A 14,654-nucleotide genomic window follows, 5' to 3' on the forward strand; every position below is an offset into this window, starting at 1 on the left:
TATCTCTGATTTTACATAATAATCAGAAAATAAAGCTTTGGAAATATCTTTTAGTGCTAATATTTACACTAAAATTTACAATTAAATAAAAACATTCTAAGGTGTATACAAGAATCATCTCTGTTTTATTTATTTACAGAGTAATGATTTAAACTGAATACATTTGGGCACAGTAAATATTTGACATGAAAAGCAGTTGTATCAGAATGGGCATCAGAAAAATAGCAACTCATCTGACACATAATTACTAGAAAATATTTTTCTGTCGATCATTTAAGTGTTACAAATCCTGAGAATGTTAAACACTGAACAAACTAGGTACTACCTTATAATTAAATCTTGCTTGGAAATCATCCTTTAAAAAAAAGCACTGAGGTACAAATCACCTACATATTAAACATGAGTCTTTTACATTTTACAAAGAGTTTAAACAAATATATCAAATGATTCCAGTTCAGTGGCTCTTAAAACAGCTATTAGTCAGGTTCAAGGACACACTGTTCCACGATTTCCCGTAAGTTGGGGTTCTCCATTGCAGCTGCCACTCGTTCTTTGTCATTTATCTGCTTGTTGACTACAAAACACACAGGCAAAAGTTAGCAGGACTATGTCAATACACAGCAACAGACAGTAGTTTTATTAGCTTGTTAAAATAGAATTTAACTCCTTGAGAACTTAACACAGGTTTTGGCTAGTTATTCGTAAGTCTCGAAGGGGAGACTTAAAGAGAAAAAAATCCCCTGTAATCCCACTTTTGCTTTTCCTAAATCCCACCTCTGTTATTTTTAAGCGGCTGCCACTTTATTTCTCTCTGTAGGCTAGAGATCCTTTATACAAAAAATGCTTCTCTACTCCCATTTTAATACATTAACCCAGGAAGACAACACCTACCCCAAGATTCCCTAAAGCTTTACTTGCTGGACCTTTGATTTCAATTTCAAGTACACAGCTCTCTATCCTGCCACCAAAGAGAAGAATCAAGCTCTCTTTAGAGCTTGTAATTCAAAGTTCCTAGAGCTGGATATTCCTCACACATGTGTGGCCACTGGCCTAAACCAGTCAATATCCACAGGGCTTAACTCTAGTTACACTTCAAATGACCACTGTCCCCTAAAACAAGCTGAACAAAGTACAAGTAAAGAAGAACCCATTAATTTAGATTGTTTAATCAAAATTTCTTTGATTAAGGAAAAGCTTAGGAAAAGCTAAGAGCTGATTTTGTTCTTTTTTGCAAATGACCCAATAGATACTTGGCTGGCAGAATAACGTAATACCCAAGATAAAGTACTATATGAAGCTGTTTTCTAATAATGGTTCAAAATTCACTTACTATCTTCCTCCGTTGAGTGGGTTCCTTCAGAAATGTAGATTTCCAACTAGGAAAAAAATACATTAAAAGCAAAATATTTAGAGCATTCTAAGATGAGTGAGGTGGAATGTACAATGGACTCAAGAGTCTAGGGATGAAAGCCCAAATCCTGTTTCCATCATCAAAGACTTGGGACAAATCTTCACATTCTTCTCTAAAATGAGGGCTGAAGTTAGTAGGATTTTTTATTTTGGTCATGTGGGGAAGGCCCGCGGCGGGTATTCCCATTCATTATTTTTTAATGAATACAAACCTACAATTTTATACAAGTGAGATCTCATACATGTTTTACTCAACAATATATATCCCCTGCACTCTACCTCTTCCTCCCAAATCAGTATCTAAACTTTCTCCCTGCCCCACCCCACAAGAAAGTCACATTAATAATCTAGTGTTGGGGCTTCCCTGGTGGCACAGTGGTTGAGAGTCCGCCTGCCGATGCAGGGGACACGGGTTCGTGCCCCGGTCCGGGAAGATCCCACATGCCGCGGAGCAGCTGGGCCCGAGAGCCATGGCCACTGAGCCTGCGCGTCCAGAGCCTGTGCTCCGCAACGGGAGAGGCCACAACAGTGAGAGGCCCGCATACCGCAAAAAAAAAAAAATAATAATAATCTAGTGTACTTTCTTCCATATTTTTCTCTATACCCACATAATTTAAGATTTCACACACACACACATTACATACATACACACACACACACACACACATACACACACACACCCCCCAAGGCTAGAAGTTTCTTTTTATTGTGTACTTTACAAAAATGGGATCACAATATATAGTTTTCAGTATCCTCCTTTTCTCATCTACTATTATCTTGATAAATTTATTCTGAAGTACAATACTGGTTAAGCTATCTCTCCTGGTCCTGCTGCACTCACTCCCTTAAACTAGCTAACCTCCAAGAACCAGAGCTTTTGGGACAAACCCACAAAATTATTGCAAATCTTGTGGTAAATAAATCATGCTATATGATAAAGATATGTCTAATTTTCAGGGAACATTGGAGCATGTGATATAATTCGCATATACTTATTTACTACTGAGATAAATGTTTTTCATGAGGGGGGAAAATCATAGCCTATTATGGCTCTAAGAGACCCTAGAGACCATTTAGTCCAGTCTTCTTTAAAAGACAAAACACCATATACATTCCCCCAGTGGCATAACACTAACTCTTATTCTAAACAACAAAGGAAGTGGTATAAAATCACTCTATACTCATTTACTTTGGCTTAAAATTATGCACGACTCATTATTCTGAAAAATGGTAAATAAAGGGGAAGAGTCAAGCATTTACCTTGCTATTCCTATGCAAACTATACCTCAGGGTAACCAAACAGTTGGTTTGGTCCACAGAAGATTCTAAATTTGAGAGGTTTCTTGTGGCCCTTTTTAAGTGGTTCTTAATTGGTTTTAAATTTTTGGATGAATATTGTCACCCATCAGGGAAATGCAAATCAAAACCACAGTTAGATATCACTTCACACATTCTAGTGATGGCTATAATGAAAAAAAGAGATAATCATGATAAGTATTGGCAAGGATGTGCCGAAATCAGAACCCTCATAGGCTGCTGGTGGGAATGTAAAAGGGTGAAGTGACTATGGAAAACAGTCTGGAAGTTCCTCAAAAGGTTAAACGTCGAGTTACCATAGAATCCAGGAAGAAAAGAAATGGAAAACATATGCCCTCGGTGGAAAAGAAATGAAAACACACGTCCACACAAACACTTGCACACAAAGGTTCATAGCAACATTATTCATAAAAGACAAAAAGTGGAAACAACCCAAATGTCTACCAAATTATAAAACAAATAAATACAATGTGATATCTACACAAAAGAACAGTACAAGGCAAGGCAAAGAATGAAATACTGATACATGTTATGACATGAATGAATTCTGAAAATATTATTCTAAGTGAAAGATGGCAGTCTTAAAAGACCACAAAGTATATGATTCCATTTAAATGAAACACCCAGAATAGGCAAATCTATAGAGACAAAAGTGGTTGCCTTGGGATGGGAGAGGGTTTAGGAGAAATGGGGAATGACTGCTAATTGGTATGGGTTTTTTTACTGGGATGATGAAAATGTTCCAAAATTGATAGTAGCGATGGCTGCATAATTTTGTGAATATACCAAAAAACATTAAATTCTATACTTTAAATAGGTGGTTGTATGATATGTGAATCAAATCTCAACAAAGCTATTATAAAACAACAACAAAAAACACATTCCTTACCTTATGTTTAAACGGTAAACACCGCTGAAGTTTAACTCTTAAGCACAGCCCTGCGGAGGAAAAAAAAAAGCCCCAATTATCTCTTCTTATTGGTTCTTGAAAAGGCATACAGCTGTGTCTAGGTGTCTCTATACAAAACAGTAGCTGAAAAGAGCTTAGGCTCAATCCAATGTACGCCTCCTTTGAGCCTGGTACCTTTACCTAGCAACTTTAATATTGATACATCTTACGAATTCCTCATGATAATCTGGTGAGCTAGGTATTGTCAATCCCATTCTACAAATTATGAAACCAAGGTCACAGTGTAACTTACCCAAGATCAAAGAGCTAGTAAAATGACAGAGTTGGGACTGGAACCCGAAACCACTACAAAACGCAGGTCCTTTCTGCTGTATCAATTTGTCTTCCATCAAAGGCCAATTCACTCATGAAACTTTATTGAATGCCTGCAACAGGTCAGGCCACACAAAAACTTAAAACCGGGGCGTCCCTGGTGGCGCAGTGGATGAGAATCCACCTGCCGATGCAGGGGACACGGGTTTGTGTCCCAGTCCGGGAAGATCCCACATGTCGCGGAGCGGCTGAGCCCTTGAGCCACGGCCGCTGAGCCTGCGCATCCGGAGCCTGCGCTCCACAACGGGAGAGGCCACAACAGTGCGAGGCCCGTGTACTGCAAAAATACAAAAAAACTTAAAACCAAGTAAAAGCCACTTAAAAAGCACCATAAGCGGTCTTCCCTGGTGGCGCAGTGGTTGAGAATCTGCCTGCCGATGCAGGGGACACGGGTTCTGAGCCCTGGTCTGGGAAGATCCCACATGCCGCGGAGCAACTGGGGCCGTGAGCCACAGCTACTGAGCCTGCGCGTCTGGAGCCTGTGCTCCGCAACAAGAGAGGCCGCAACAGTGAGAGGCCCGCGCACCGCGATGAAGAGTGGCCCCCGCTCGCCGCAACTAGAGAAAGCCCTCGCACAGAAACGAAGACCCAACACAGCCTAAATAAATAAATTTATTTTTTAAAAAAAAGGACCACAAGCAATCCCTCAAATTTGGAATCCTCTGTGCCTGCAGGGTACAAATAGAGTTGTTTCCCTAAAACAAGCTCCTCTGAAGTTCAGTTTATCACCCCAATACCAAGTCACAGTTCAATATTTTTTTTTCCAGTTGAGACTTCCAAGAGAAATTAAAAGTCAGCTTGGAACAGAGCCTCAGTGCCAATGTTTCACTTCTCCCCCACCATAAAATATGGCATACAATTTTAACTAAGTCTACACCTCTAGACAGAGAAGATAAACCAAGCTGCTCTTATTATGAGGAAAAAGTGTCTCTGTAATGAGTTTTTGAAAAATAGGGTCAGAATGAATCTCTAGTTCCCTGGCTTTGCAGGTTTTTATTTAGAGCAATTTATTTCCTCTCCCAACTAATATCAATACATAAGGGCTTGTTACGTTATAAGGAACATTTTCTTAGTATTTTGGTTTGATTAAAAATAAACAACAATAACAAAACCCCAAACGTAACACAGCAAAACATAATTGTTAGACTACCTCTCTTTTGGGGAGGTATGAAATTAATTTGCTTGTGGTTTTCTAAAGTACCACTAGGTTTTCTAACAGAATCATCTGAAAAATTCCAGAGAAGGAAAAAGAATTAAATGAGCTACAATGAGATTGGGCCTACCTTAGAGTCTACAACACAGTAATTCCATAATAAATATTAGGGAATTCTAAAGAAAATATATAATTTCCTTAAGAAGGGTCTCCCTTAAAAAAAAAAAAAAAGAAGAAGGGTCTCCCTTTAGAGTATCTATCTGCCTTAAAGCTTATCTGGAGGGTTGTCCTTCCTCTGCTCCCCCATTGTCTCCTTAATTTGTTTCTTGAGCATCCTCATGTGTTCTAGTCACTGTTGGTAGGTATTTTACCCATAAATAATAACTGTTTTACAATTCACAAAGCACTTTCTTGAATATCAGTATATCAAGATAGGCAGTATAGCATAACTGAGACAGGTAATTTGGGTTCAAAAGTGGCTCCACTACACACTAGCTGTGTGACGCCAGGCAAGTTACTTAACCTCTCTGAACTTCAGTTTCCTTATCTGTTATACAAGTATTATAATAGTACCACTATATATAAGGTTGTTACGCACGAGGAGTAAATATAGTCATGCTTAAAACAGTAGTTGATGCATAATAAGTATCCAGTAAATGTTAGCTATTACTATTTTATCATTTTCATTTTACAGCCAGGAACCAAGATGAGTGATTTGTTCCACATCACATAGCTAATATGTGGCAGAGTTGGAAGCTAAATCTAGACTCCAAATCCTATGCCCTTCGTATCCTGCCTTCAGCCATTCTTGTTTAAGTCAACAGAAAAGATTATCAAGTGGTTTTTCTGCCCTACCCATTCACCCGCTTTGAGTCTTCCTTGTCTTTGGAATGATATACCAGGGTAACTGAGTAGGTGACAACCTAAGCAGTCAGGGTGGAACTCTGACTCAGATGCCTTTCTCTGCTTAGTACTACCTGCTCATAGGAAATGCCTCCTAATGCATCAGCCAGAAAAAGGACTCCCTTCATCGAGTTTTCCAGTCATGTTGCTTGAACACGATTACTATCATACACTACCATACAACCTTCTCAAAAGCCAATGGTCTTGGGCTTCCCTGGTGGCGCAGTGGTTGAGAGTCCGCCTGCAGATGCAGGGGACACGGGTTCGTGCCCCGGTCCGGGAGGATCCCACATGCCGCGGAGCGGCTGGGCCCGTGAGCCATGGCCGCTGAGCCTGCGTGTCTGGAGCCTGTGCTCCGCAACGGGAGAGACCACAACAGTGAGAGGCCCGCGTACCGCAAAAAAAAAAAAAAAAAAAAAAGCCAATGGTCTTAAATGAAACCCATATCAAAAGGGCCAAAAAAGTGACAAAACTCTGTCAAAAGGTGTAGAGATCTGAAATTCAACCATAATCTAATCTTGACACCTTTACAGTTATTTTTATTTCATGTGCTCTCTCAATCTTTGTCCACGTAAACACAGTTTTTTAAAATAACTGCAATCATAACGCAAATTCAATTTATCATTCAAGCTTTTTCATCCACTCTCACACAGATACTTTGATTCCTTGATTATATTCATCATTTTCAATAGAAATAAGAAATGCCATTATTTTTATATCATTTCAGTATTAATCGATACTATAGTTTCTTCCAGGATTTATTATAATAAATTTACTATATATGTTTTGTACATGCTACTATTTTCTCCTAGGGAATTATTTCCTTAATTCCTCAGTCAAAGAGTATGAACTTTTTTTTTGGCTATACCACGCGGCTTGCGGGATCTTAGTTCCCTGACCAGGGATTGAACCCATGCCCTTGGCAGTGAAAGTGCAGAGTCCTAATCACTGGACCACCAGGGAATTCCCTGTGACTTGCTAATATTTACCCAGAGACTTAAAAATATTTCTACCATATGACCCAATAATTCCACTTACAGAAATTGATCCTGAAGTAATAACTAGAGATAAATAAAAATATTTATGTGTAAAGCTGTTCATCATAGTATTATTTATAATTGTAGGAGGCTAGAAGTAGTCTAAATGGTTACAAAAATGATGACCATATAATTATATGACCATATAGTTGACCATATAATTAAACAATAATATTTAAGGAGAACTAAAAAACATTTCTCATCTACTTCATGCTTTCTATTACTTAACCCTTACAACTCAGTAGTTACCCTTACTATCAGTATTTTACAGATAAGGAAATAGGCTCGGAAAGGTTAAGTAACTTGCCCAAGACCAAAGAGTGACAGAGCTGACAGAGCTGGAATTTTAGCCTAGAGCACACATTCTAGTGACAACTTTTAAAATTTTTCTTCTTTATACTTTTGTGGAATTTCAAAATTATTGCCAACAAACATGTTACTTTTATAATTTAAGAAACACAATATAAATATTACTTTTTGAAATCTGTTTTCGATATCTGTTGATTCAGAAACTGTCCAATGACGAAAAATATGTATTCAAGAATGCTTTTTCTAGTACTGGAATTTTATAACCACAATAGTATCTATGGATTCACAGACCATCTAGTCCCTCAAGATGTGCCCCATATGCTGGAAACCACTACTTGAGGGATCCCAGGTCCAACAAGTGAGAAAAGAAAGACAACTCACAACAATAGTAGAAACAACAATAAAATATTTACCTTTCCAATCCTTTTTATAAATTTGTCTATTTTTAAATAGGTAATATAGTCTCAGTGTTCAAAAGCTTAAAAATATAAAAAGTTATAAAGTCTCCCTGCCAGCCTATCCCCCATCTGACCAGTTCCCACCATCACTAATACCCACACCCATCTTAGCTATTCATTTCTTATGTTTTCTTTATGGATATGCAATCAAATATAAATGTATATTTTTGCTCTTCTTTACACAAATGTAGCAATATTATACTTGCTTTTATTTCCAAACAGTATGTCATAGAGATCTTTCCATATTAGTATATGGAGAGCTTCTTCATTCTTTTTTATAGCTGCATAGTATTCCATTGTTAATAAACACCATCACTGATTATTTAATTGGTTCCCTACTGATCAAGATCTGGTTTGAAATAAACTTTCTTTACCTTCTTTTTAACAAAGTATACATTCAAAGATATCTATTGTATATCTCACAGCTAACTAATCCAAAATATTGGGAATGCAACCTCTCAAAAAGAAAACTACCTGAAAAAATACCCTCCCACCAGGACTTCTGCCCATGCTACATAGAAGCCAAGAGAGCAGCTAAAAGGAGAAGATGGTAAGGACAGCAGTGCTAGTCTGACAACACCCATTCCGATCTCCAGAACTGAGGAGAGGAGCTGGCCCACACTCAGGCTCCATTAATTGTAGAGAAGCAGCATGGTATAGCTAAAGGAAAAACACGCTTAAAGTCAGGAGATCTGGAATTGAGCCTCAGCTTCATCATTTCCTGCCTACATGATGCTGAGCAAGTCCCTTAAACTCTCTGAGCCTCAGGTTCCTCATCTGTAAAATGAAGATAATATTGACCCTCTCATACACTAATTGTTGAGAACTACAGAAAATATTCTGTAAACCATAAAGTATGATACATGATGTTAATTGTTACTGCGGGTCAGTATCAGCTAGAATAATTCAGAATTAATATATAAATATCTTTATCTAAAACCTTACCAATAAGAGTCGCCAAAGAGCAATGAGGTACTGTTGGCGTGAACCTGATAATAACCAAATAGTCTTCTTCATTTATCTCCTGAACCTCCACACAACTTTCCGTTACCACTTCCAGTTCTTCTAAAGTATTGGGTTTCTCTGGGTCCCGGATAGTTCGAATCAAATCTAAAGAAACATCAGAGAAAAGGTTTTATGTTAAAACATGAATATTCTAAATACAAACAATTTTGCCAGTCCTAATCTAAACACTGACTTCTTTTTGTTTGAGCAAATACTACAGCCACTCCCCAGGTTTCTGACAGAAATTTCCACTACTAGTGTCCTTTTGAGAAAACCATTTTCTTGGATTATTACTACCTCATGTCCAGTTTCTTGGATCCAACCTTGCAGAGAGAATACATGAATGCGGAAAGTGTCATAGAAGTTCAAGGGAAAAAATAACTTAGTTTGGGAGAATGCAGTATCGGGATTTATAGAAATGGAATCTGAATCAAGCCTTTAAAAATGGGTAACATTTTGGGGAATTCCCTGGTGGTCCAGTGGTTAGGACACGCTTCCACTGCAGGGGCCCAGGTTTGATCCTTGATCAGGGAACTAAGATTCTGCAGGCCGCACTGTGTGGCCAAAAAAAAACCCCACAACAAACAAAAAACAAAAACAAAAAAATGGGTAACATTTCAATATTTGCCATTTAAGGTGAAGGAAAGTAAAGAACAAGTTTAGTTTGCACGGAACTCAGCATAAGGGAAGAAGTTATTAAGAGTTTAGGCCAGCCCATTAAGGCTCTTTTAGAGTCAGCTACAGTCCTCAAGAGGTTCTGAACAAGGGAGTGACATGGACAGCATTACACTGTCAGCTGGTAGACTCAGAACTAAAGAGCAGAGCCAGGGATACCAGCTGAAAAAGCTGGGCCTAAAACAGGGACATGACCATAGCAATAGAGAGGAGGGGAAAGACGAAGAAGTAATTTCAGAGGCAGAATCAACAGAATCTGACAACTATTTGGATGAAGAAGACAAGGAAAGGGAGAAAAGGAAGATGACTAAGATTGTAAATCTAAGCGCCTGTGAGAACAAAGATAGAATAAAAAAAAAAAGAAGAGAGAACAAAGGAAGAAATTTGGGTGAGGGCTGAGATAAACAGGTTAAATCTTATATATAATCATTCTGAGGTGCTTAAGGGGCAAACCAATGGTACATTCCAGCAAACACTGAATTATGGCATAAGGTTTAAGAGAACCAAGGCTGGAGTGGCTGTTGAACTCATGGGATTCACAAAGAACAATGAGTAGAACCATAGTTTTCAACCTTGGCTGAACAATGGAATCACTAGGAATGTTTCAAAACAAAAACAAAAACTGGTGTCTGAACCCTACCAGGGATTCTGATTTAATTGATTCACAGTATGACCTGGGCATTGAGACTTAAAAAAATTCTTCAGGCTGTTCTTATGTGCAGTCCAGTTGGAGAATCACAAATGTAAAGGGAAAGAGAACCAAGTATGGATCTGTAGGAAGCACCAAATTTGGGGATCAATAGGAGGAAGAAAAGCAAAACGCAGCATAAAAGGAAAGAGGGGATGGTTAACAACATCAAATGCTGCAGAAAAGGGCCTTCCCTGGTGGCACAGTGGTTAAGAATCCACCTGCCAATGCAGGGGACACAGGTTCGATCCCTAGTCTGGGAAGATGCTACATGCTGTGGAGCAACTAAGCCCGTGCACCACAACTACTGAGCCTGCGCTCTAGAGCCCGCGAGCCGCAACTACTCAGCCCATGTGCCACAACTACTGAAGCCCGTGCACCTAGAGCCTATGCTCTGCAACAAGAGAAGCCACCTCAATGAGAAGCCCACGCACCACAACGAAGAGTTGCCCCCGCTCGCCACAACTAGAGAATGCCCGCGTGCAGCAACGAAGACCCAACACAGCCAAAAATAAATTTAAAAAAAAAATGCTGCAGAAAAATGCAGGTTAATGAAAGCTAAAGCCGGTCTCAGAAGGTCACCTGTAAGAAAGCACCTTCGGTAGAGAGGTAAAGGCAGAGGCCAGCTTGCAAAAGGGGAAGTGAGAAGGAACTGCAAATGTAATCCTAGGGCTTTGACAGGGAAGGAGGGAAGAGCAAAAAAAGGACAGTGCGTTTAGAAAAAGCTAGAACAATGACAAGGATAAGGGAAACTTGAGTATGTTTTATAGCCCAAGGGGAAGGATCAAACAGAGGAAGGAAAAAAAAATAGAGGAAGAGCCACTGAAATTTCAAGGAGGGGAGGGGAGGAGGCTGGTAAAATAAGCAGAAAGGAATGAGACCAAAGATGTGGGAGGCTGGGTTCGTGGTGGAGAGGAAAAGATTTCCTTCTTACCCTGAGGTTGAAGAAAAAGATGGAAAAGGAGAATGATAAGAGAAATAGTGAGGTATTAAAAAGCAGAGGGAGTTCACATGCGACAGGCTTGATGTTCTCAAGCCTGAGGTTTTGTTCTATTACTCACAGCATCCCTGTAATCAGAAATCCAGCTGGGAAAAACAAATCAATCAAACTCTATCTTCTCCCCAGCAACTCCTGAGCTTATCACTTGATTAGAAACAGAATTTGAAAAGGGAAGCAGGAAAAAGAGGCTTCACAAGGCTGTGAAACACAGGGCTCAGGGAAACAGGTTTTTTTGAAAAGGAATTTTTTCCCTTTCATCCTAGGCCTTTTCCCTGTAAGCCTCATATATACAAGCTGCATTATATTGTTCATATGTTAAATAACTCTGAAATTAAACCTCACGCCTTATTTAACTTCTTTTCTAGTGATTTGCATTTATTTTTTTAGAAAGAAAGCAATGTTGCTCTCCTCACATTGCTCCCTTGACTTAAATTCTTCTACTGGCTCTGCACTGATATTAAATTCTTCATTTATATTTAAACCTTCAGGATCCAGTTCCAGCCTGCTATGTAAAACAATTTTTGACCACACCTCCCTCCACCTTTAACCACAAACCCTACCTGTACAATGAAGATGGTTCCAGGGGTTGAATAGAGAATATAAGTGTGTCTGCGTATATGTATAATATATATTATACATATATAACTCACTGTGTGTGTATTTTTTTTTGCACTCCAGGCTTGGGTGTGTTAAAGAACTGTAAGTTCAAGGCCGGGCTCTTGGGGACCTCTGCTTTACTGCTTTGTGGAGATCATTCCACTCACACTTGTCACCTGACTGGGTTTAAGTCCTGCCCCTAGCAAGAGGTAAACCAGATTAACTCCAAAGGTCTTTAACATCCCTGGCTTCTTTCTACGGGTCTATAATCCTTACCTGCATTATCTGTATTCTTGTGGTTATACTTTTACCCTAAGTCAGCAGGAATCTTTGAACGCTCGTTAGATCCAGTCGTTTTAGTTTTCAAAAACAATACTAATAAGTCCAAAAAAGGCAAGTCATAAAGCAATTATGAAGTGATGAAAAGCGCACTAAGTTTGGAATCAGAAGACAAGAGCTTTGGTTTTTGCTGTTTCTTTACTGGCAGAGTGGCCTCCAGGTAGTTGTTTAACCACTCTACACCTTTATTTCCTCATCTGTACGATGAAGATGGTTCCAGGGGTTGAATAGAGAATATGTGTGTGTGCATATATATAATATACGTTATACATATATATAACTCAACGTGTGTGTATTCTTTTTTGCACACCAGGCTTGGGTGCGTTAAAGAACGATAAGTTCAAGGCCGGGCTTTTGGGGACCTCTGCCTACGGCCTCTGCAGCAGAAGAGGGTGGCTGTGACCTTCGGCCAGTCCCCAACTCGGCAGTCACCCAGCAGTACCCTCGGCGGCGGGAGGAGGAGTGTGTGTCCAGGGGCTAGGAAGGAAGGAGGTTCAAGTAGGGCAATCAGGCCAGCTTTGCTTCCTAACCAAACACCCTAGACGCTTGCTCTGCCCATAAGTCTTGAGATAGCCACTAGAACGTGGGGGCAGACAAGGGAAATGAAGCGTTTGAGACCTCCAGGCTCGGCTTGCCTCGGGTTTAGCAAGAGCCTGGGTCCTAGAAAGACCCACATGCCCGTGTGACTTAGGACTCCGGAGAAAAAGCTTCCTACGCTCCCGGACGAGATCTGGCAAAAACTCGAGTCTCCACTCTTAACCCTCAGGTGAGGCCCTCGTTACCCCCGCCTCCACGTATACCACCAAATGCTGCCCTGGGTAAAATTAATTACCATAAACTTCTAGCGCTTTCTCTTCCATGATCCGGGGCTGCCGGGCAGCTCCCCGCTCAAAGAGGCCCGACAGCCACAGGACTCTGCTCAGCGTCCAGGAGAGCAGTCCGGACACCCGCTCCATCCTTACGCTCCGCCATCCCTGGCGACTGTCCCACCCGAGCCACCGTCTCTCAGCAGCGAGCCTCGCGACTTATCAACTTCCTGGTCTTCAAACGGGCCAAGAGAAGCCTAAAGGTCCAGGGCAGAGAATAGGCGGGACCGGACGGAGTATCGCGAAGGACCTAGGTAAGGGAGCCATGAGAACTACAAGCCCCAGCATGCTTTGCTCGGTTTCGGCGGAACAAGGGAAAAACAATTCCTAGAGGCCCATGAGGCGCGTTGCGTGCTGGGTCGTATGGGCGTTTTCTTTGGAAGACGGCGAGCTGGAATATGGGATCTGTAGTCTCCAACGGTGGGCGGGGGCAGGTAACGGTCTGTTAACCGCCGTTAATTGCCTCACTCAGCGTCTGGATAAGCTAAAGATGAAACCCTGAAGAGGTAGGGGAAAGGAGATCTTGATTTCTAGTGCTGGAAGAGCGTCTGCACGGTGACGCCCTACTATTATTTCTCCGAGGGGGCCGCTTCCTGTCAAAGTTTTCTTACGTCCTAGTCAGGCCGGAAGTGAGTTTCCGTCGCTGTTAAATGGGATGTCTTTGGAGCCTAGTAAGGATGGTTAGGCGTGGCGGGAGGAGGGGTTCCTTTTTGTTTTCTCGTCTCTTAGAGACTCAGGCTAGCACAGCTCGCCACTACGAGCTGAGTATTTCTGCCAATCGCCTTCAAGATAACTTAGAACGAGAGAGCTTTCCGACTGTCCAGTGTGTCCAATAGTGACATTGGAGATCGCCATCCTAAAAAGAACGTCTTAAGCCCTCCGGTTTGGTGGCAGTGATGGATGCCAGTAACAAGGTTGATGATGCTAATTTTACTTTTATCCATCCATCCCTACAGTCAAATCTCAAACCTTTATTCGATACTTAATTTGCCAGACTTGGTCTATAGACGCCAAGGATACGAAGATAGGACACGGCCCTTACCCTCAAGCAGCTCACAGACCTGTGAGGGAGCCAACCCCTGATGTTGAGGAATTTGCAGTTTCGAACAAATGAAACCTTTTGTCAAAGTTGATGACAAGTTTCGTACCATCTCTATTTTATTTTTTATAAATTTATTAATTTTATTTGTTTTTGGCTGCATTGGGTCTTCGTTGCTGCGCAGGCTTTCTCTAGTTGCGGTGAGCGGGGGATACTCTTTGTTGCGGTACACAGGCTTCTCATCGTGGTGGCTTCTCTTCCTGCGGAGCACGGGCTCTAGGCACGCGGGCTTCAGTAGTTGTAGCATGCGGGCTGAGTAGTTGTGGCTCGCGGGCTCTAGAGCACAGGCTCAGTAGTTGTGGCGCACACGCTTAGTTGCTCTGCGGCATATGGGATCTTCCCGGACCAGGGCTCGAACTTGTGTCCCCTGCATTGGCAGGCGGATTCGTAACCACTGCGCCACCAGGGAAGCCCTCATACCATGTCTATTGAGAGGAAAGTAAGGATTATCTTGCTGAATTATCCCATGATAACATATCCCATTTATCTTTTTTTAAATAGATATTTATTGTAGTA

General features: G+C 41.0%; 1 protein-coding gene across 1 annotated transcript; it reads right to left on the minus strand.

Moving 5' to 3' along the window:
• Window positions 1–106: 106 nt before the first annotated feature.
• On the minus strand, window positions 107–13,313 carry CIAO2A (cytosolic iron-sulfur assembly component 2A). Its single transcript, XM_029236640.1, has 5 exons — window positions 13,006–13,313; window positions 8,815–8,979; window positions 3,617–3,666; window positions 1,331–1,376; window positions 107–574 (listed from the first exon to the last, which is right to left on the minus strand). The coding sequence occupies exons 1-5, from the start codon at window positions 13,127–13,129 to the stop codon at window positions 477–479; spliced, it is 483 nt and encodes a 160-aa protein (XP_029092473.1). The 5' UTR covers window positions 13,130–13,313; the 3' UTR covers window positions 107–476.
• Window positions 13,314–14,654: the final 1,341 nt, after the last annotated feature.

The sequence above is a fragment of the Monodon monoceros genome, unplaced genomic scaffold, assembly GCF_005190385.1.
Source record: "Monodon monoceros isolate NGI ecotype Baffin Bay Population unplaced genomic scaffold, NGI_Narwhal_1 Super_Scaffold_21, whole genome shotgun sequence".
Classification (NCBI taxonomy): domain Eukaryota; kingdom Metazoa; phylum Chordata; class Mammalia; order Artiodactyla; family Monodontidae; genus Monodon; species Monodon monoceros.

Coding starts and splice junctions, on each gene's coding strand:
- CIAO2A (XM_029236640.1), bottom strand. CDS start 13,129: ATGGAGCGGGTGTCCGGACTGCTCTCCTGGACGCTGAGCAGAGTCCTG. Junction 3,667..8,814: donor CTCTTTGGCGACTCTTATTG/GTAAGGTTTTAG, acceptor TTTCCTCCGCAG/GGCTGTGCTTAAGAGTTAAA. Junction 575..1,330: donor CCACTCAACGGAGGAAGATA/GTAAGTGAATTT, acceptor TGTGTTTTGTAG/TCAACAAGCAGATAAATGAC.